This window comes from Salmo salar, chromosome 05, assembly GCF_965601325.2.
Source record: "Salmo salar chromosome 05, fSalSal1, whole genome shotgun sequence".
In the NCBI taxonomy this organism is placed as follows: domain Eukaryota; kingdom Metazoa; phylum Chordata; class Actinopteri; order Salmoniformes; family Salmonidae; genus Salmo; species Salmo salar.
In genome coordinates, this window is record NC_138295.1 from 94,771,357 (window position 1) to 94,792,500 (window position 21,144).

The following is a 21,144-nucleotide window of genomic DNA, read 5'->3' on the forward strand; positions in this document are numbered from 1 at the left end:
TAGATATAACAACATGTACAGACCAGTAGGGTAGATATAACAACATGTACAGACCAGTAGATATAACAACATGTACAGACCAGTAGGATAGATATAACAACATGTACAGACCAGTAGGATAGATATAACAACATGTACAGACCAGTAGGGTAGATATAACAACATGTACAGACCAGTAGGGTAGATATAACAACATGTACAGACCAGTAGATATAACAACATGTACAGACCAGTAGGATAGATATAACAACATGTACAGACCAGTAGATATAACAGCATGTACAGACCAGTAGAGTAGATATAACAACATGTACAGACCAGTCGAGTCGAGGTGAACACTTACAGACACAAAGCGGCAGCTGTCCGGACCAGAGGTGGTCTTGCTGGCAGATGCGTACTGAGGATCCTATGAGTCTGAAGCCTGGGTTACACTGGTAGACCACGGTGTCTCTGTAACCAAAGTTCTCCCCTATCGCCTGGCCATTCACAATCTGCTCCGGGATACCACAGTGACCAGCTGGGGGGGGGCGGGGGCAATCAATCAATCAATCAATCAATCAAATGTATTTAGCATATAGTCACTTTTACAACTATATTTACTACGACGTGCAAAGTTAAACACATGGGGCAAGTCTGAAATGGCATCCTGTTTATTAGTTTCTTATGAAGTCCACTACTCTAGTCAAAAGCAGTGCTTTGTATAGGGAATATGGAGTCACTTCAGACACAGTCATGTACCGTCAGACATCCAAGAAAGGAGAAGTAAAGTAGTCTACATATCCTCTATGTATCCTCTATATATTCTCTATGTATCCTCTATATATCCTCTACGTATCCTCTACGTATCCTCTACATATCCTCTACGTATCCTCTATGTATCCTCTATGTATCCTATATGTATCCTCTACGTATCCTCTACGTATCCTCTATGTATCCTCTATGTATCCTCTACATATCCTCTACATATCCTCTACATATCCTCTATATATCCTCTACATATCCTCTATATATCCCCCATATATTATCTATGTATCCTCTATGTATCCTCTATATATCCTCTATAAATCTTCTATGTATCCTCTATATATCCTCTATGTATCCTCTATGTATCCTCTATATATCCTCTATATATCCTCTATATATCTTCTATGTATCCTCTATATATCCTCTATATATCCTCTATGTATCCTCTATATATCCTCTATGTATCCTCTATGTATCGTCTATATATCCTCTATATATCCCCCATATATTATCTAAATATCCTCTATATATCCTCTAAATATTATCTTTATATTCTCTATATATCCTCTATATATTCTCTATAAATCTGATAAATATCCTCTATAAATTCTCTATATATTATCTATACACAGATTTTACAAAACATCTCTTTCCATAACAGCCTGACCAGGTGAATCCAGGTGAAAGCTATGATCCCTTATTGACGTCACTTGTTAAATCCACTTCAATCAGTGTAGATGAAGGGGAGGAGACAGGTAAAATAATAGTTTTCAAGCCTTGAGATAGTTGAGACATGGATTGTGTATGTGTGCCATGCAGAGGGTGAAAGGGCAAAATAAAATATTGAAGTGCCTTTGAACGGGGTATGGTAGTAGGTGCCAGGTGCACCGGTTTGTGTCAAGAACTGCAACGCCGCTGGGTTTTTCACACTCAACAGTTTCCTGTGTGTATCAAGAAAGGTCCACCACCTAAAGGACATCCAGCCAACTTGACACAACTGTGGGAAGCATTGGAGTCAACATCCCTGTGGAACGCTTTCGACACCTTGTAGAGTCCATGACCCGACAACTTGAGGCTGTTCTGAAGGTGAAAAGGGGGTGCAGCTCAAGTTTAGGAAGGTGTTCTTAATGTTTTGTAAACTCAGTGTATATTCTCTATATATTCCTCAAGTACTGTCTGATACCATCACGCAGTATAATCACATGACCTCTAGCTACAATACATCTGCTTTAGTAGAAGCCTGTCTATCCCACTAAATAAATAGGAAAGGAAGGAAGGAGAATAGGACTTTCCCGGTCCCAGATATGTCTATGCTATCATGACAAGGAGTGGCAAGTAGTGGCATGATGACACAAACAGACTGGTACCCAGGCTAGAGTGGGAGTCCCTACCCAGGCATTGAGTCTCTATGCCGCTCCACAGTCCTGACAGCATGCACTCCCTCACGGTGGATCCCACCAGGATGTATCCAGGGTTGCAGCTGAAGATGGCCGACCCTCCAAAGGTAGTTTGAGTTCCAATCTTTCTCCCATTAGGAGGAGTGGGCAGCTCTCCACAGGAAATGACTGCAATAAGAAAGAGACAGACAGGTGAGACCAGAGAGAGAGAGAGAGAGAGAGACAGGGGAGGGCAGAGAGTGAGAGAGAGAGACAGGGGAGAGCAGAGAGAGAGATAGACAGTGGAGAGCAGAGAGAGAGACAGACAGGGGACAGCAGAGAGAGAGAGAGAGAGAGAGAGACAGGGGAGAGCAGAGAGAGAGAGAGAGAGAGAGAGAGAGAGAAAGACAGGGGACAGCAGAGAGAGAGACAGACAGGGGAGAGCAGAGAGAGAGACAGACAGGGGAGAGCAGAGAGAGAGACAGGGGACAGCAGAGAGAGCGAGAGAGACAGGGGAGAGCAGAGAGAGAGAGACAGGGGAGAGCAGAGAGAGAGCACAGGGAGAGCAGAGAGAGAGACAGACAGGGGACAGCAGAGAGAGAGAGAGAGAGAGAGAGAGACAGGGAAGCAGAGAGAGAGAGAGACAGGGGAGAGCAGAGAGAGAGAACAGGGAGAGCAGAGAGAGAGACAGACAGGGACAGCAGAGAGAGAGCGAGAGAGAGAGAGGACAGCAGAGAGAGAGACAGACAGGGGAGAGCAGAGAGAGAGACAGACAGGGGAGAGCAGAGAGAGAGACAGGTGACAGCAGAGAGAGCGAGAGAGACAGGGGAAGCAGAGAGAGAGAGACAGGGGAGAGCAGAGAGAGAGAACAGGGGAGAGCAGAGAGAGAGAAGACAGGGGAAGCAGAGAGAGAGAGAGAGAGAGAGAGAGACAGGGGACAGCGAGGGAGAGCGGGGGAGCAGAGAGAGAGCACAGGGGAGAGCAGAGAGAGAGACAGACAGGGGACAGCAGAGAGAGAGAGAGAGAGAGAGAGAGAGAGAGCAGAGCAGGGGAGAGCAGAGAGAGAGAGAGACAGGGGACAGCAGAGAGAGAGAGAGACAGTGGAGAGCATAGAGCAGAGGAGATAGTTGGCTTACTTCACGTCAACAGTAATTTATATCTTCTCCATTGACCTTAGTGAGATAAAACAGAACTCATTGACTATTTCACAGCTGGATAATTGTTCCCTTTTTGTTCAACACCTTAAATGTTCTAGTGGTGGTGCTCTGTATAGAGACGTCTTTTAAATCATTACTGAATGGTTCAATACTTATTCAATACTCTCACCACACACACACACACACACACACCCACACACCCCCCCCCCCCCACACCCCCCCCCCCAACACACATCACACACACACACACACACACACACACACACACACACACACACACACACCCACACCCCCACCCACACCCACACACACACACACACCCACACCCACACACACACACACCGTTTAAAGAGAAAACAATCTGAATCTATTCAAGACTCTCCTACAATAGTTCCCATGACAACATAGAGACATCTCTTCACAACGAAGACTTGATCAAGACTAGACCAGTGGTAAAAATGTCACCACCCACTTCTGCATCGAGGTCGTTCGTTCCTCCAGCTCCACGCCCCATTGGCCAAGCACTGGATGTGAGCGGGGCCGAGCCGGTAGTAACCCGGGTTACAGCTGAAGACCACCTTGGTTCTGAACTCATAGCTGGACCCGTTGACGATCGTCCACTTCCCGTGGTCCAGAGAGAAGGAGCCCAGACTGGGACATACCACCACTGTGGGACCACAAACACAAAGAAAAAAACAACATGTTAAAGCTACAGTCTGGGATTTGAAAACAAAAAACTTCAAACAGCAGCCCCCAACACTTCTTCTGGTGTAGAGCTGAGGGATGGAGCTAGGGGGCCATGTAACCAGTCAATATACCTCCACTGTAGGACCACAAACACAACAATAGTAAACTCATGGTCCAGGGAGAACGATCCCAGAATGGGGAATTCCGCCATTGTGGGACAAGATAAATATTCAATCAATCACATCTATTATTCATATAAACAAAGTGTTTTTACAGTAACCCAGCATAAGACCCCAAAACTCATTTCAAAGAATACAGCAAGAAACAGGAACACACATGATCATGTAAATATACGCACCCACTTCTATTGTTTAATGCTTTCATATCAGAGCACTGTGGGACCACAAACACAACAATAGAACACGAGTTTTGGTCAAATACTACGGCGACTCGTTGAGATGAGTGCGATGGAGAGAAGTTATGAGTTTAATCTCTTCCATTAGTCAGCACCTCACCAAAAGGAGGACAGTTTAATCTATCTTCCATTAGTCAGCACCTCACCAAAAGGGGGACAGTTTAATCTGTCTTCCATTAGTCAGCACCTCACCAAAAGGAGGACAGTTTAATCTCTTCCATTAGTCAGCACCTCACCAAAAGGGGGACAGTTTAATCTATCTTCCATTAGTCAGCACCTCACCAAAAGGAGGACAGTTTAATCTCTTCCATTAGTCAGCACTTCACCAAAAGGAGGACAGTTTAATCTCCATTAGTCAGCACTTCACCAAAAGGAGGACAGTTTAATCTCTTCCATTAGTCAGCACCTCACCAAAAGGGGGACAGTTTAATCTCTTCCATTAGTCAGCACTTCACCAAAAGGAGGACAGTTTAATCTGTCTTCCATTAGTCAGCACTTCACCAAAAGGAGGACAGTTTAATCTATCTTCCATTAGTCAGCACCTCACCAAAAGGGGGACAGTTTAATCTCTTCCATTAGTCAGCACCTCACCAAAAGGGGGACAGTTTAATCTCTTCCATTAGGAAGCAGACAGACAGGCTGGTACTGCAAAGTGCATCTCTTGTGTTACCTGGGCAGCGGGGTATTTTGTTGTGGTTGCTCCATGAGTGTGTGTGTGTTAATCTCTTGTCTTACCTGGACAGCGGGGTATTTTGTTGTGGTTGCTCCATGAGTGTGTGTGTGTTAATCTCTTGTCTTACCTGGGCAGCGGGGTATTTTGTTGTGGTTGCTCCATGAGTGTGTGTGTGTTAATCTCATCTCTTACCTGGACAGCGAGGTATTTTGTTGTGGTTGCTCCATGAGTGTGTGTGTGTTAATCTCTTGTCTTACCTGGGCAGCGGGGTATTTTGTTGTGGTTGCTCCATGAGTGTGTGTGTGTTAATCTCATCTCTTACCTGGACAGCGAGGTATTTTGTTGTGGTTGCTCCATGAGTGTGTGTGTGTTAATCTCTTGTCTTACCTGGACAGCGAGGTATTTTGTTGTGGTTGCTCCATGAGTGTGTGTGTGTTAATCTCATCTCTTACCTGGACAGCGAGGTATTTTGTTGTGGTTGCTCCATGAGTGTGTGTGTGTTAATCTCATCTCTTACCTGGACAGCGAGGTATTTTGTTGTGGTTGCTCCATGAGTGTGTGTGTGTTAATCTCTTGTCTTACCTGGACAGCGGGGTATTTTGTTGTGGTTGCTCCATGAGTGTGTGTGTGTTAATCTCATCTCTTACCTGGACAGCGGGGTATTTTGTTGTGGTTGCTCCATGAGTGTGTGTGTGTTAATCTCATCTCTTACCTGGGCAGCGGGGTATTTTGTTGTGGTTGCTCCAGGTGCCATCAGGCTGGCAGACGGTGGTGGTGAGGTCCTTGGAGGAGAGCCTGAAGCCGTTGTTGCAGAAGTAGGTTAAACGTGTACCAACGGAGTAATCAACAGCCTGCACACCTCCATTCAGGGGCGCAGTGGGCGCTCCACACGACACCGCTGGGGGGGGGTAGGGGGAGAAACACAGACACGGGGAGAAACATGAGGCAGGCATCTGCACCACACACACACACACACACACACACACACACACACACACACACACACACACACACACACACACACACACACACACACACACACACACACACACACACTACACACACACGCGAATACAGACACACACACACACACACACGCGAATACAGACACACACACACACACACACAGGCAAATACACAGACACACACACAGGCACACACACTACACACTACACACACACACACACACACACACTACACACTACACACACACACACACACACACATAGGCGAATACACAGACACACACACACACACACACACACACACACACACACACAGACAGACACACACACACACACACAAATACACAGACACACACAGGCACATACAGACACACACATACAGACACACACAGACACAGACAAAGGAGACACACAGAGTGAGCGTGCATCAAGGATTTTTCCAGGCGCTGAGCAGCCGGGAGGAGACGGAAGAGCAAAGTGATTAGATACGGTGGAGAGAAACGTTTATCATCACAGACAAGATGGAGAAACATCAACATCCTCTCTGTGAACGACTGGGACACACACACACACACACACACACACACACACACACACACACACACACACACACACACACACACACACACACACACACACACACACACACACACACACACACACACACACACACACACACACACACACACACACACACACACACACACACACACACACACACACACACATAAACATCACACACACACACACACACACACACACATAAACACACACACACACACACACAGACACACACACATCACACACACACACACACACACAGACACACACACACACACACAGACACACACACACACACACACACACACACACTACACACACACACACACACACACACACACACGACACACACACACACACACATGATCACAGTTAAATATGGGATAGCTTACTGTCATACACACATCACAGTTAAATATGGGATAGATTACTGACTGGTACAGTGAATCAGATTACAGTCATACACACATCACAGTTAAATATGGGATAGATTACACATGAACTGATTGGTACAGTGAATCAGATTACAGTCATACACACATCACAGTTAAATGGAGCTAAGAGCAATAAACTGTAGCCATTACATTGAGACAAATGTCCTGCGAAATCAGACAGCCAGTATTGATGGATATTTGTGACGTTAATCTTCCGTTATTTAAAGCATTTCACGGAGGTGCCATAACGTCACTCTCCACAGAACATTAGTGACACTTCAAAGAATAAAAGATCTACAGTCCCAATTTAGTCCAATTAGAGCAGGTGTTCTCAACCGCCTTGGGTGCGGGGGGACCTCTTCTGTGATAATAAATTCATCCGGTTATTACCCTTATTGAATAATCAGAACACAACTTGACTGAGATAAAATAACATACAAAGAGTTTTACTAGAACTCTGGCAGTGAATGGTTGGACAAACCATGTCCCGGACACTGGGGAAGGAACATTTTAAAGGCCCGTCTAATGGCATCGAAGAGAGCATTTTTTTTCTTCAGTTTTCCACCTAATTTCCTGCAATTCTACATATTTTGTCATAGGGGGTAGAGAGATTTTTTTTGTTGTTGTTGCAACTTGAAAGCTAATATTCTGCAATTTTACACATTTTGCCATGAGGTAGAGAGCAAAACTTTGTCGTTTTAAAGCCTCAATGCAAATCATATCCAATTTTATTTGTCACACGCGCCGAATACAACAGGTGTAGGTATACCTTACCGTGAAATGCTTACTTACAAGCTGTCACGTGTGCTCCCTCTCTGGTCTCCAGGTCACCAGGCTTCTCGTTACGGCGCACACCTGTCACCATCGTTACGCGCATCAGCGCATTATGACACATCACCTGGACTCCATCACCTCCCTGATTACCTGCCCTGTATATATGTCACTCCCTTTGGTTCCTTCCCCAGGAGTCATTGTTTCTGTTTCTGTGTCATGTCGGTGTTTCTTGTTTTGTATTATGTTTCGTTTATTTATTAAAACACTCACTCTCTGAACTTGCTTCCTGACTCTCAGCGCACATCGTTACAGAATGACGCCTCACCAAAGGGAAGCATCAGGGGGTGTTTTTTTGTTTTTTTTTTGTTTTGGAGATGATGTCGGGTCCGGGTGTCAGAACCGGAGCTACCTGGGAGGCCTCAGCCGGTTTGACGGGTTCCCCTGCCTCAGCTGGCTCGACAGGTTGCCATGCCTCGGCAGGATCGACGGGTTCCCCTGCCTCAGCTGGCTCGACAGGCTGCCATGCCTCAGCTGGCTCGACAGGCTGCCATGCCTCAGCTGGCTCGACAGGCTGCCATGCCTCAGCGGGATCGACAGGCTGCCATGCCTCAGCGGGATCGACAGGCTGCCATGCCTCAGCGGGATCGACAGGCTGCCATGCCTCAGCGGGATCGACAGGCTGCCATGCCTCAGCTGGCTCGACAGGCTGCCATGCCTCAGCTGGCTCGACAGGCTGCCATGCCTCAGCTGGCTCGACAGGCTGCCATGCCTCAGCGGGATCGACAGGCTGCCATGCCTCAGCGGGATCGACAGGCTGCCATGCCTCAGCGGGATCGACAGGCTGCCATGCCTCAGCTGGCTCGACAGGCTGCCATGCCTCAGCTGGCTCGATAGGCTCCGCTGCCTCAGCTGGTGAACAGGTTCCCGTGCCTCGACCGAGGCAACCGGGGAGGTCTCGGCCGGCTCATAAGGCTCTCATTCCTCAGCCGGGTTCGTCAGGTTTCTGCGCCTCAGCGGAGGCGACCGGCCCGCTCCTGATCCCCGGGATCGTCCCTGTGGTTGGCGTCCTGCGGCTGGAGCCGAACACGCCGGGGAGGGGGTACTGTCACGTATGCTCTCTCTCCGGTGCTCTAGGTCGCCATGCTCCCGCGCCTCAGCTGGATCGACAGGTTCCCGCGCCTCAGCTGGATCGACAGGTTCCCGCGCCTCAGCTGGATCGACAGGTTCCCGCGCCTCAATGTAGCGCTTTACAGTCAGATGCCGAGCAGTTGCCATACAAGGCGGTGATGCAACCGCCTTGTATGCTCTCGATGGTGCAGCTGAAAAACCTTTTGAGGATCTGGGGACCTATCTACTGTGACATTAGGGTTATAGCCATGTTAATGTATCATCATAGAGCAGTATCTCAGACTCAACACATCTAAACTCCCAGATATCTCAGACTCAACCCATCTAAACTCCCAGATACCTCAGACTCAACCCATCTAAACTCCCAGATATCTCAGACTCAACCCATCTAAACTCCCAGATACCTGAGACTCAACACATCTAAACTCCCAGATATCTCAGACTCAACCCATCTAAACTCCCAGATACCTCAGACTCAACCCATCTAAACTCCCAGATACCTCAGGCTCAACCCATCTAAACTCCCAGATATCTCAGACTCAACCCATCTAAATTCCCAGATACCTCAGACTCAACACATCTAAACTCCCAGATTCCTGAGGCTCAAATGAAAAACAATTTTATTTGTCACATGCGCTGAATACAACCTTACTGTGAAATGCTTACTTAAAAGCCCTTAACCAACAATTAAGTTCAAGAAATATAATTAATAAAATACTTACAAAATAAAGAATCAATCAAAAAGTAACATACATTTACATAACAATAACGAGGCTATGTACAGGGGGTACTGGTACTGAGTCAATGTGCAGGGGTACAGGTTAGTCGAGGTCATTTGTAAAGTGACCATGCATAGATAATAAACAGCGAGTAGCAGCAGTGTAAAAACAAAGGGGGGGGGGGGGGTCAAATAGTCTGGGTGACCATTTGATTAATTGTTCAGCAGTCTTATGGCTTGGGGGGTAGAAGCTGTTAACTTCTTTGGGATAGGGGGCAGTATTTTCACGACCGGATAAAAAACGTACCCGAATTAATCTGGTTACTACTCCTGCCCAGAAACTAGAATATGCATATAATTAGTAGATTTGGATAGAAAACACTCTAAAGTTTCTAAAACTGTTTGAATGGTGTCTGTGAGTATAATAGAACTCATATGGCAGGCCAAAACCTGAGAAGATTCCATACAGGAAGTGCCCTGTCTGACAATTTGTTGTCCTTCTGTTGCATCTCTATCAAAAATACAGCATCTGTGCTGTAACGTGACATTTTCTAAGGTTTCCATTGGCTCTCTAAAGCCGCCAGAAAGTGGAATGGGGTGTCTGCTGTCTCTGGGCAAAGAACAGCAGCAGAATTTGTGAGTGGTCAGCCTGGGGACAGTGAGACTGGAGATGCGCGGTCACGAGAATTCTCAATTTTTTTCTTTCAGCCTTTGAATGAATACAACGTTGCCCGGTTGGAATATTGTCGCTATTTAACGAGAGAAATCGCATAAAAATTGATTTTAAACAGCGTTTGACATGCTTCGAAGTACGGTAATGGAATATTTAGAAATCTTTTGTCACGAAATGCGCCCGCGCGTCACCCTTCGGATAGTGACCTGAACGCACAAACAAAACGGAGCTATTTGAATATAACTATGGATTATTTTGGACCAAACCAACATTTGTTATTGAAGTAGCAGTCCTGGGAGTGCATTCTGACGAAGACAACAAAAGGTAATGAAACTTTTATAATAGTAAAGCTGATATTGGTGAGTGCTAAACTTGCCGGGTGTCTAAATAGCTAGCCCGTGATGCCTGGGCTATGTACTTAGAATATTGCAAAATGTGCTTTCACCAAAAAGCTATTTTAAAATCGGACATATCGAGTGCATAGAGGAGGTCTGTATCTATAATTCTTAAAATAATTGTTATGCTTTTTGTGAACGTTTATCGTGAGTAATTTAGTAAAATGTTAGCGAATTCCCCGGAAGTTTGCGGGGGGTATGCTAGTTCTGAACGTCACATGCTAATGTAAAAAGCTGGTTTTTGATATAAATATGAACTTGATTGAACAAAACATGCATGTATTGTATAACATAATGTCCTAGGGTTGTCATCTGATGAAGATCATAAAAGGTTAGTGCTGCATTTAGCTGTCTTCTGGGTTTTTGTGACATTATATGCTAGCTTGAAAAATGGGTGTCTGATTATTTCTGGCTTGGTACTCTGCTGACATAATCTAATGTTTTGCTTTCGTTGTAAAGCCTTTTTGAAATCGGACAGTGTGGTTAGATAAAGGAGAGTCTTATCTTTAAAATGCTGTGAAATAGTCATATGTTTGAAAAATTGAAGTTTTTGTATTTTAGAGGAGTTTGTATTTCGCGCCACGCCCATCATTGGATATTGGAGCAGGTGTTCCGCTAGCGGAACGTCTAGATGTAAGTTAATCAGAGAGGCACCAAAGAGACCAAAGATAACCCTGAAGGAGCTGCAAAGCTCCACAGCGGAGATTGGAGTATCTGTCCATAGGACCACTTTAAGCTGTACACTCCACAGAGCTGGGCTTTACGGAAGAGTCGCCAGAAAAAAAGCCATTGCTAGAGGAAAAACATAAGCAACCACGTTTGGTGTTCACCAAAAGGCATGTGGGAGACTCCCCAAACATATGGATGAAGGTACTCTGGTCAGACGAGACTAAAATGTAGCTTTTTGGCCAACAAGGAAAACAGTATTTCTGGCGCAAACCCAGCACCTCTCATCACCCCGAGAGCACCATCCCCGCAGTGAAGCATGGTGGTGGCAGCATCATGTTGTGGGGATGTTTTTCATCGGCAGGGACTGGGAAACTGGTCAGAGTCGAAGGAATGATGGATGGTGCTAAATACAGGGGAATTATTGAGGGGAAACCTGTTTCAGTCTTCCAGAGATTTGAGACTGGGACGGAGGTTCACCTTCCAGCAGAACAATGACCCTAAGCATACTGCTAAAGCAACACTCTAATGGTTTAAGGGGAAACATTTAAATGTCTTGGAATGGCCTAGTCAAAGCCCAGACCTCAATCCAATTGAGAATCTGTGGTATGACTTAAAGATTGCTGTACACCAGCAGAACCCATCTAACTTGAATGAGCTGGAGCAGTTTTGCCTTGAAGAATGGCCAAAAATCCCAGTGGCTAGATGTGCCAAACTTATAGAGACATACCCCAAGAGACTTGCAGCTGTAATGGCTGCAAAAGGTGGCTCTACAAAGTATTGACTTTGGGGGGGGGGGGATAGTTATGCACGCTCAAGTTTTCTGTTTTTTTTTGTCTTATTTCTTGTTTGTTTCACAATAAAAAATATTTTGCATCTTCAAAGAGGTGTTGTGTAAATCAAATGATACGAACTGCCGAAAAATTCATTTTCATTCCAGGTTGTAAGGCAACAACATAGGAAAAATACCAAGGAGGGTGAATACTTTTGCAAGCCACTGTATTGAGATCTGCCTGCAATACATCTGTGGAACCCACTCGGAGAACCCCTGAACTAGAGGGACACAATATGAGCAAATGAAAGTACAAAGAATGTAAATAAACACCATTTCTAACATCTCAATACATCTAAATGGTATGATTAACAGCCACAGGCCACGCTAGAGAGATGCTCTTACTAATCAGGGACCTAAAAACAGCAATTATGTCTGATTCACTGGCAGCTACAGGCGGATTGTTACACAAGACTGGATTTGGAGAAGAGGGGAGGAGAGGAGAGAACAGAAGAGGCGAGGAGAGAACAGAAGAGGGGGCGAGAGAACAGAAGAGGGGGAGAGGAGAGGAGGGGAGTAGAGAACAGAAGAGGTGGAGAGAGAACAGAAGAGGGGAGGAGAGAACAGAAGATGGGAGGAGGGAACAGAAGAGGGGAGGAGAGAACAGAAGAGGCTAGGAGAGAACAGAAGAAGGAGAGAACAAAAGAGGGGAGGACAGAACAGAGAAAGAAGAGCAGAGAAAGGAAAAGTAAGAAGAGCAGAGAAAGGAAGAGAACAGAGAATATATAAGATGCATCTCTTCCTTCTTCTGCTTTCTCTGACACACTGACGCCAGTGAAGAGGAGACCTGTGTTTGGTTAGCAAAGCAACAGAGCAACAGAGCCATATCTGTGTTTGGGAGATTATCAGGATCAATTAGACCGGAGTCTGGGAGCCAAAGTCTGGGAGCCAGGCCATGATGCAAGGCTTTGGACAGTAATACAAGCACCTTAATCACTCTGATTTTCAACTGGGAGCCAATGAAGAGAAAATAAAACAACTGATAAAAGTATATTCTACTACTCTCTCACCTCACCTTTAAATAAAGGTATATTCTACTACTCTATCACCTCATTTTAAATATCAGAGCAGCTCACAGATCACTGCACCTGTACATAGCCCATCTATAATTTAGCCCAAACAACTACCTCTTCCCCTACTGTATTTATTTATTTTGCTCCTTTGCACCCCATTATTTCTATTTCTACTTTGCACTTTCTTCCACTACAAATCTACCATTCCAGTGTTTTACTTGCTATATTGCATTTACTTTGCCACCATGGCCTTTTTTTGCCTTTACCTCCCTTATCTCACCTCATTTGCTCACATTGTATATAGACTTCTTTTTCTACTGTATTATTGACTGTATGTTTGTTTTACTCCATGTGTAACTCTGTGTTGTTGTATGTTGGTTAAAAAAAGGTGAAATATATATATATTTTTTAAATAAAGTTATATTCTACTACTCTATAACCTCACTTTTAAATAAAGGTATATTCTACTACTCTATCACCTCACTTTTAAATAAAGGTATATTCTACTATTCTCACCTCACTTTTAAATAAAGGTATATTCTACTACTATCACCTCACCTTTAAATAAAGGTATATTCTACTACTATCACCTCACCTTTAAATAAAGGTATATTCTACTACTCTATCACCTCACTTAAAAAAAATGATTTTTCTGCTACTCTATCACCTCACATTTAAATAAAGGTATATTCTACTACTCTGTCACCTCACCTTTAAATACAGGTATATTCTACTACTCTATCACCTCACATTTAAATACAGGTATCAGTTGCCATCCTAGTAATTTAAATCTGTGACTGGTTGCACTTCCTTCTACAAAGCCTTCTTCATTCCTGAACTAGCTAGTTAATAGATGCAAGGCAATTACCAGTTACTAGGTAGTTACTATGTCATTAATAGTTAATAGGTAATTAGTTACTAGTTAGTTAATACTTACTAGCTAATTACTAGTTACTAGGCAGTTAATAGTAATTACTAGTTAATCTGTATATAATAGTTACTAGGTAATTACTAGCTACTAGGTAGTTCATAATTACTAGGTAATTGCTAGTTAAATGTAATTGCTAGTTACTTGGTAGTTAATAGTGACTAGGTAATTACTAGCTACTAGGTAGTCAATAGTGACTAGGTCATTACTAGTTACTAGGTAGTTAATAGTGACTGGGTAATTACTCGTTCATAGGTAATTACTAGCTACTAGGTAGTTCATAGTTACCAGATAATGACTAGTTGCTAGGCAACTACTAGGTAATAACTGTGTCGAAGAATTACATGGAAATGAATTGGATAGACGGTTCATGAAGAGCTAATTAACAAGTACTTACGGGGTGTAATTTCCCACAGCTCTGTCTTGCTAAAACACTACGCCATTAGAGATAATGATTTAGAGGAAATAAATCATTTTTAGTGTTTACGTTGTCGTTCTTTTCAGACGACCCGATCACAGAGAGATACCTTTCCCGAATGATCCCCTCGTTCTGGTAGTAATTATGATCAAGTAATGTATGTAGTGGCATTATGTAGTTGTTCATATGGTTCCATTGACGTACACTACAACTGTTTCATAGCAGAGAGAATTCATCATTTAGGTTACACTGCCATTATATTCACCTATAGATTAATTAATGGAAATGATTTAGGTTACACTACCATTATATTCACCTATAGATTAATTCATGGTTATGATTTAGGTTACACTGCCATTATATTCACTTACAGATGTGACATAAAGTACAAGGTATTTTGTTCCTCCCACGTTCCACCTGATTACACAGTGTTGTTTAACCCCTAATAGCCTCTTCTCTATGATATCTACCATTAAAACAGCTTTAGATAGCAATAACACACACCATCTAGCTTTTTGATTCTCTGTTTTAGGACACCTGGGGGCGTTAGAAACAACATGGACCACCACCATTACATTCACCTATATAGTAAAATAGAGTAGAGTAGAGTAGAAGAGAGTAGAGTAGAAAAGAGTATAGTATAGTAAAATAGAGTAGAGTAGAAGAGAGTAGAGTAGAGTAGAGTAGAGTAGAGTAGAGTAGAGTAGAGTAGAGTAGAGTATAATAGAGTAGAGTAGAGTATAGTAGAGTAGAGTAGAATAGAGTATAGTATAGTAAAATAGAGTAGAGTAGAGTAGAAGAGAGTAGAGTAGAATAGAGTAGAGTAGAGTAGAAGAGAGTAGAGTAGAATAGAGTATAGTAGAGTATAATAGAGTAGAGTAGAGTATAACAGAGAAGAGTAGAGTAGAGTAGAGTAGAAGAGAGTAGAGTAGAAGAGAGTAGAGTAGAATAGGGTATAGTAGAGTAGAGTAGAGTATAATAGAGTATAGTAGAGTAGAGTAGAATAGAGTAGAGTAGAGTAGAGAGATAGAGTATAGTAGAGTAGAGTAGAATAGAGTAGAGTAGAGTAGAGTAGAAAAGAGTATAGTAGAGTAGAGTAGAGTATAATAGAGTATAGTAGAGTAGAATAGAGTAGAGTAGGATAGAGTAGAGTAGAATAGAGTAGAGTAGAGTAGAATAGAGTAGAGTACAGTAGAGTAGAACTTCATTGATGCCAACCTGGTAAATTGTTTGATCACCACAATCATCAGCAATGATTAGACAGACAACGATCCTAAACACATTATAAAAACACACTACTTAAAGACACCTGCACCCTAGGAACAACAAGGGAAAGACAACCACCATGTCTAGTTACCACCCTAGGAACAACAAGGGAAAGACAACCACCATGTCTAGTTACCACCCTAGGAACAACAAGGGAAAGACAACCACCATGTCTAGTTACCACCCTAGGAACAACAAGGGAAAGACAACCACCATGTCTAGTTACCACCCTAGGAACAACAAGGGAGAGACAACCACCATGTCTAGTTACCACCCTAGGAACAACAAGGGAAAGACAACCACCATGTCTAGTATACCACCCTAGGAACAACAAGGGAAAGACAACCACCATGTCTAGTTACCACCCTAGGAACAACAAGGGAAAGACAACCACCATGTCTAGTTACCACCCTAGGAACAACAAGGGAAAGACAACCACCATGTCTAGTTACCACCTAGGAACAACAAGAGAAAGACAACCACCATGTCTAGTTACCACCCTAGGAACAACAAGGGAAAGACAACCACCATGTCTAGTTACCACCCTAGGAACAACAAGGGAAAGACAACCACCATGTCTAGTTACCACCCTAGGAACAACAAGGGAAAGACAACCACCATGTCTAGTTACCACCCTAGGAACAACAAGGGAAAGACAACCACCATGTCTAGTTACCACCCTAGGAACAACAAGGGAAAGACAACCACCATGTCTAGTTACCACCCTAGGAACAACAAGGGAAAGACAACCACCATGTCTAGTTACCACCCTAGGAACAACAAGGGAAAGACAACCACCATGTCTAGTTACCACCCTAGGAACAACAAGGGAAAGACAACCACCATGTCTAGTTACCACCCTAGGAACAACAAGGGAAAGACAACCACCATGTCTAGTTACCACCCTAGGAACAACAAGGGAAAGACAACCACCATGTCTAGTTACCACCGTAGGAACAACAAGGGAAAGACAACCACCATGTCTAGTTACCACCCTAGGAACAACAAGGGAAAGACAACCACCATGTCTAGTTACCACCCTAGGAACAACAAGGGAAAGACAACCACCATGTCTAGTTACCACCCTAGGAACAACAAGGGAAAGACAACCACCATGTCTAGTTACCACCCTAGGAACAACAAGGGAAAGACAACCACCATGTCTAGTTACCACCCTAGGAACAACAAGGGAAAGACAACCACCATGTCTAGTTACCACCCTAGGAACAACAAGGGAAAGACAACCACCATGTCTAGTTACCACCCTAGGAACAACAAGGGAAAGACAACCACCATGTCTAGTTACCACCCTAGGAACAACAAGGGAAAGACAACCACCATGTCTAGTTACCACCCTAGGAACAACAAGGGAAAGACAACCACCATGTCTAGTTACCACCCTAGGAACAACAAGGGAAAGACAACCACCATGTCTAGTTACCACCCTAGGAACAACAAGGGAAAGACAACCACCATGTCTAGTTACCACCCTAGGAACAACAAGGGAAAGACAACCACCATGTCTAGTTACCACCCTAGGAACAACAAGGGAAAGACAACCACCATGTCTAGTTACCACCTTAGGAACAACAAGGGAAAGACAACCACCATGTCTAGTTACCACCCTAGGAACAACAAGGGAAAGACAACCACCATGTCTAGTTACCACCCTAGGAACAACAAGGGAAAGACAACCACCATGTCTAGTTACCACCCTAGGAACAACAAGGGAAAGACAACCACCATGTCTAGTTACCACCGTAGGAACAACAAGGGAAAGACAACCACCATGTCTAGTTACCACCGTAGGAACAACAAGGGAAAGACAACCACCATGTCTAGTTACCACCCTAGGAACAACAAGGGAAAGACAACCACCATGTCTAGTTACCACCCTAGGAACAACAAGGGAAAGACAACCACCATGTCTAGTTACCACCCTAGGAACAACAAGGGAAAGACAACCACCATGTCTAGTTACCACCCTAGGAACAACAAGGGAAAGACAACCACCATGTCTAGTTACCACCCTAGGAACAACAAGGGAAAGACAACCACCATGTCTAGTTACCACCCTAGGAACAACAAGGGAAAGACAACCACCATGTCTAGTTACCACCCTAGGAACAACAAGGGAAAGACAACCACCATGTCTAGTTACCACCCTAGGAACAACAAGGGAAAGACAACCACCATGTCTAGTTACCACCCTAGGAACAACAAGGGAAAGACAACCACCATGTCTAGTTACCACCCTAGGAACAACAAGGGAAAGACAACCACCATGTCTAGTTACCACCGTAGGAACAACAAGGGAAAGACAACCACCATGTCTAGTTACCACCCTAGGAACAACAAGGGAAAGACAACCACCATGTCTAGTTACCACCCTAGGAACAACAAGGGAAAGACAACCACCATGTCTAGTTACCACCCTAGGAACAACAAGGGAAAGTGATGTGTTAGAGTCTAGTTACCACCTTAGGAGCTCATTTGGTTGTGGGTGACTAGACTAGCATTGTGACAGTTATATCCCAGGTTACGCTACATGATCTTTAGCGGTAGTAACATATAATCACAGCTTCAGCATAATGGATCTTGTCTGTGTTAGTTGAACAGACCGTGGTGTTAACGCTGCAGTGCTTCAGGACGGGGAAGAACAGAATGACATGACACCTTCTACAATGTGTGGTTCCCAGGGTAACAAAGAACCCAATTAGGTGAACGGAACACAACAACGCTGTTACGGAACCGACACAGGAAAAAAATGGGTTCCGTGCCGAATGGCACCCTATTCCCTATTTAGTGCACTACTTTTGACCAGGGCCCATAGGAAGTAGTGCACTATCTACAGGGAATAGGGGTGCCATTTGGGAGGCACACACTGTCCACAGACTGCATGGTAATCAGGAAGGAAGTTAGCTAGCCAGAGTCATCTAAAGGAGGTGGAATTGACAGAACAAAAGACGATTGATTTCTGTTCTGTTTCTACTTGGCAGAACATTCTCCTCAATCAGAAGTTCAGCTACTGACATGGGGCTGAAGAGAGACCGGCATACACGACTAACTACTCTCTGTTATAGGGGCTGAAGAGAGACCGGCATACACGACTAACTACTCTCTGTTATAGGGGCTGAAGAGAGACCGGCATACACTACTAACTACTCTCTGTTATAGGGGCTGAAGAGAGACCGGCATACACGACTAGCTACTCTCTGTTATAGGGGCTGTAGAGAGACCGGTATACACGACTAACTACTCTCTGTTATAGGGGCTGAAGAGAGACCGGCATACACGACTAACTACTCTCTGTTATAGGGGCTGAAGAGAGACCGGCATACACGACTAACTACTCTCTGTTATAGGGGCTGTAGAGAGACCGGCATACACTACTAACTACTCTCTGTTATAGGGGCTGAAGAGAGACCGGCATACACGACTAGCTACTCTCTGTTATAGGGGCTGAAGAGAGACCGGCATACACTACTAGCTACTCTCTGTTATAGGGGCTGTAGAGAGACCGGCATACACTACTAACTACTCTCTGTTATAGGGGCTGAAGAGAGACCGGCATACACGACTAGCTACTCTCTGTTATAGGGGCTGAAGAGAGACCGGCATACACGACTAGCTACTCTCTGTTATAGGGGCTGAAGAGAGACCGGCATACACGACTAACTACTCTCTGTTATAGGGGCTGAAGAGAGACCGGCATACACTACTAACTACTCTCTGTTATAGGGGCTGAAGAGAGACCGGCATACACTACTAACTACTCTCTGTTATAGGGGCTGAAGAGAGACCGGCATACACGACTAGCTACTCTCTGTTATAGGGGCTGAAGAGAGACCGGCATACACGACTAACTACTCTCTGTTATAGGGGCTGAAGAGAGACCGGCATACACTACTAACTACTCTCTGTTATAGGGGCTGTAGAGAGACCGGCATACACTACTAACTACTCTCTGTTATAGGGGCTGAAGAGAGACCGTCATACACGACTAACTACTCTCTGTTATAGGGGCTGAAGAGAGACCGGCATACACTACTAACTACTCTCTGTTATAGGGGCTGTAGAGAGACCGGCATACACGATTAACTACTCTCTGTTATAGGGGCTGAAGAGAGACCGGCATACACGACTAACTACTCTCTGTTATAGGGGCTGAAGAGAGACCGGTATACACGACTAACTACTCTCTGTTATAGGGGCTGAAGAGAGACCGGTATACACTACTAACTACTCTCTGTTATAGGGGCTGAAGAGAGACCGGCATACACGACTAGCTACTCTCTGTTATAGGGGCTGAAGAGAGACCGGCATACACTACTAACTACTCTCTGTTATAGGGGCTGAAGAGAGACCGGCATACACTACTAACTACTCTCTGTTATAGGGGCTGTAGAGAGACCGGCATACACGACTAACTACTCTCTGTTATAGGGGCTGAAGAGAGACCGTCATACACGACTAACTACTCTCTGTTATAGGGGCTGAAGAGAGACCGGCATACACTACTAACTACTCTCTGTTATAGGGGCTGAAGAGAGACCGTCATACACGACTAACTACTCTCTGTTATAGGGGCTGAAGAGAGACCGGCATACACTACTAACTACTCTCTGTTATAGGGGCTGAAGAGAGACCGTCATACACGACTAACTACTCTCTGTTATAGGGGCTGAAGAGAGACCGGCATACACTACTAACTACTCTCTGTTATAGGGGCTGAAGAGAGACCGGCATACACTACTAACTACTCTCTGTTATAGGGGCTGAAGAGAGACCGGCATACACGACTAGCTACTCTCTGTTATAGGGGCTGAAGAGAGACCGGCATACACGACTAACTACTCTCTGTTATAGGGGCTGAAGAGAGACCGGCATACACGACTAGACTACTCTCTGTTATAGGGGCTGAAGAGAGACCGGCATACACTACTAACTACTCTCTGTTATAGGGGCTGAAGAGAGACCGGCATACACTACTAACTACTCTCTGTTATAGGGGCTGTAGAGAGACCGGCATACACGACTAACTACTCTCTGTTATAGGGGCTGAAGAGAGACCGTCATACACGACTAACTACTCTCTGTTATAGGGGCTGAAGAGAGACCGGCATACACTACTAACTACTCTCTGTTATAGGGGCTGAAGAGAGACCGTCATACACGACTAACTACTCTCTGTTATAGGGGCTGAAGAGAGACCGGCATACACTACTAACTACTCTCTGTTATAGGGGCTGAAGAGAGACCGGCATACACGACTAACTACTCTCTGTTATAGGGGCTGTAGAGAGACCGGCATACACTAC

The 21,144-nt window shown here is 44.6% G+C and overlaps 1 protein-coding gene across 1 annotated transcript in view; it reads right to left on the minus strand.

The window, feature by feature from the left end:
• LOC106606155 (CUB and sushi domain-containing protein 3) overlaps positions 1 to 21,144 on the minus strand; it is a 540,034-nt gene that overhangs the window by 114,865 nt on the left and 404,025 nt on the right. The window contains exons 51-54 of the mRNA XM_082975995.1: positions 5,765 to 5,950; positions 3,750 to 3,944; positions 2,136 to 2,309; positions 344 to 517 (exon numbers count right to left, since the gene is read on the minus strand). Of these exons, the coding sequence (XP_082832121.1) occupies positions 344 to 517; positions 2,136 to 2,309; positions 3,750 to 3,944; positions 5,765 to 5,950 (729 nt within the window). The remainder of the gene's footprint in view (positions 1 to 343; positions 518 to 2,135; positions 2,310 to 3,749; positions 3,945 to 5,764; positions 5,951 to 21,144) is intronic.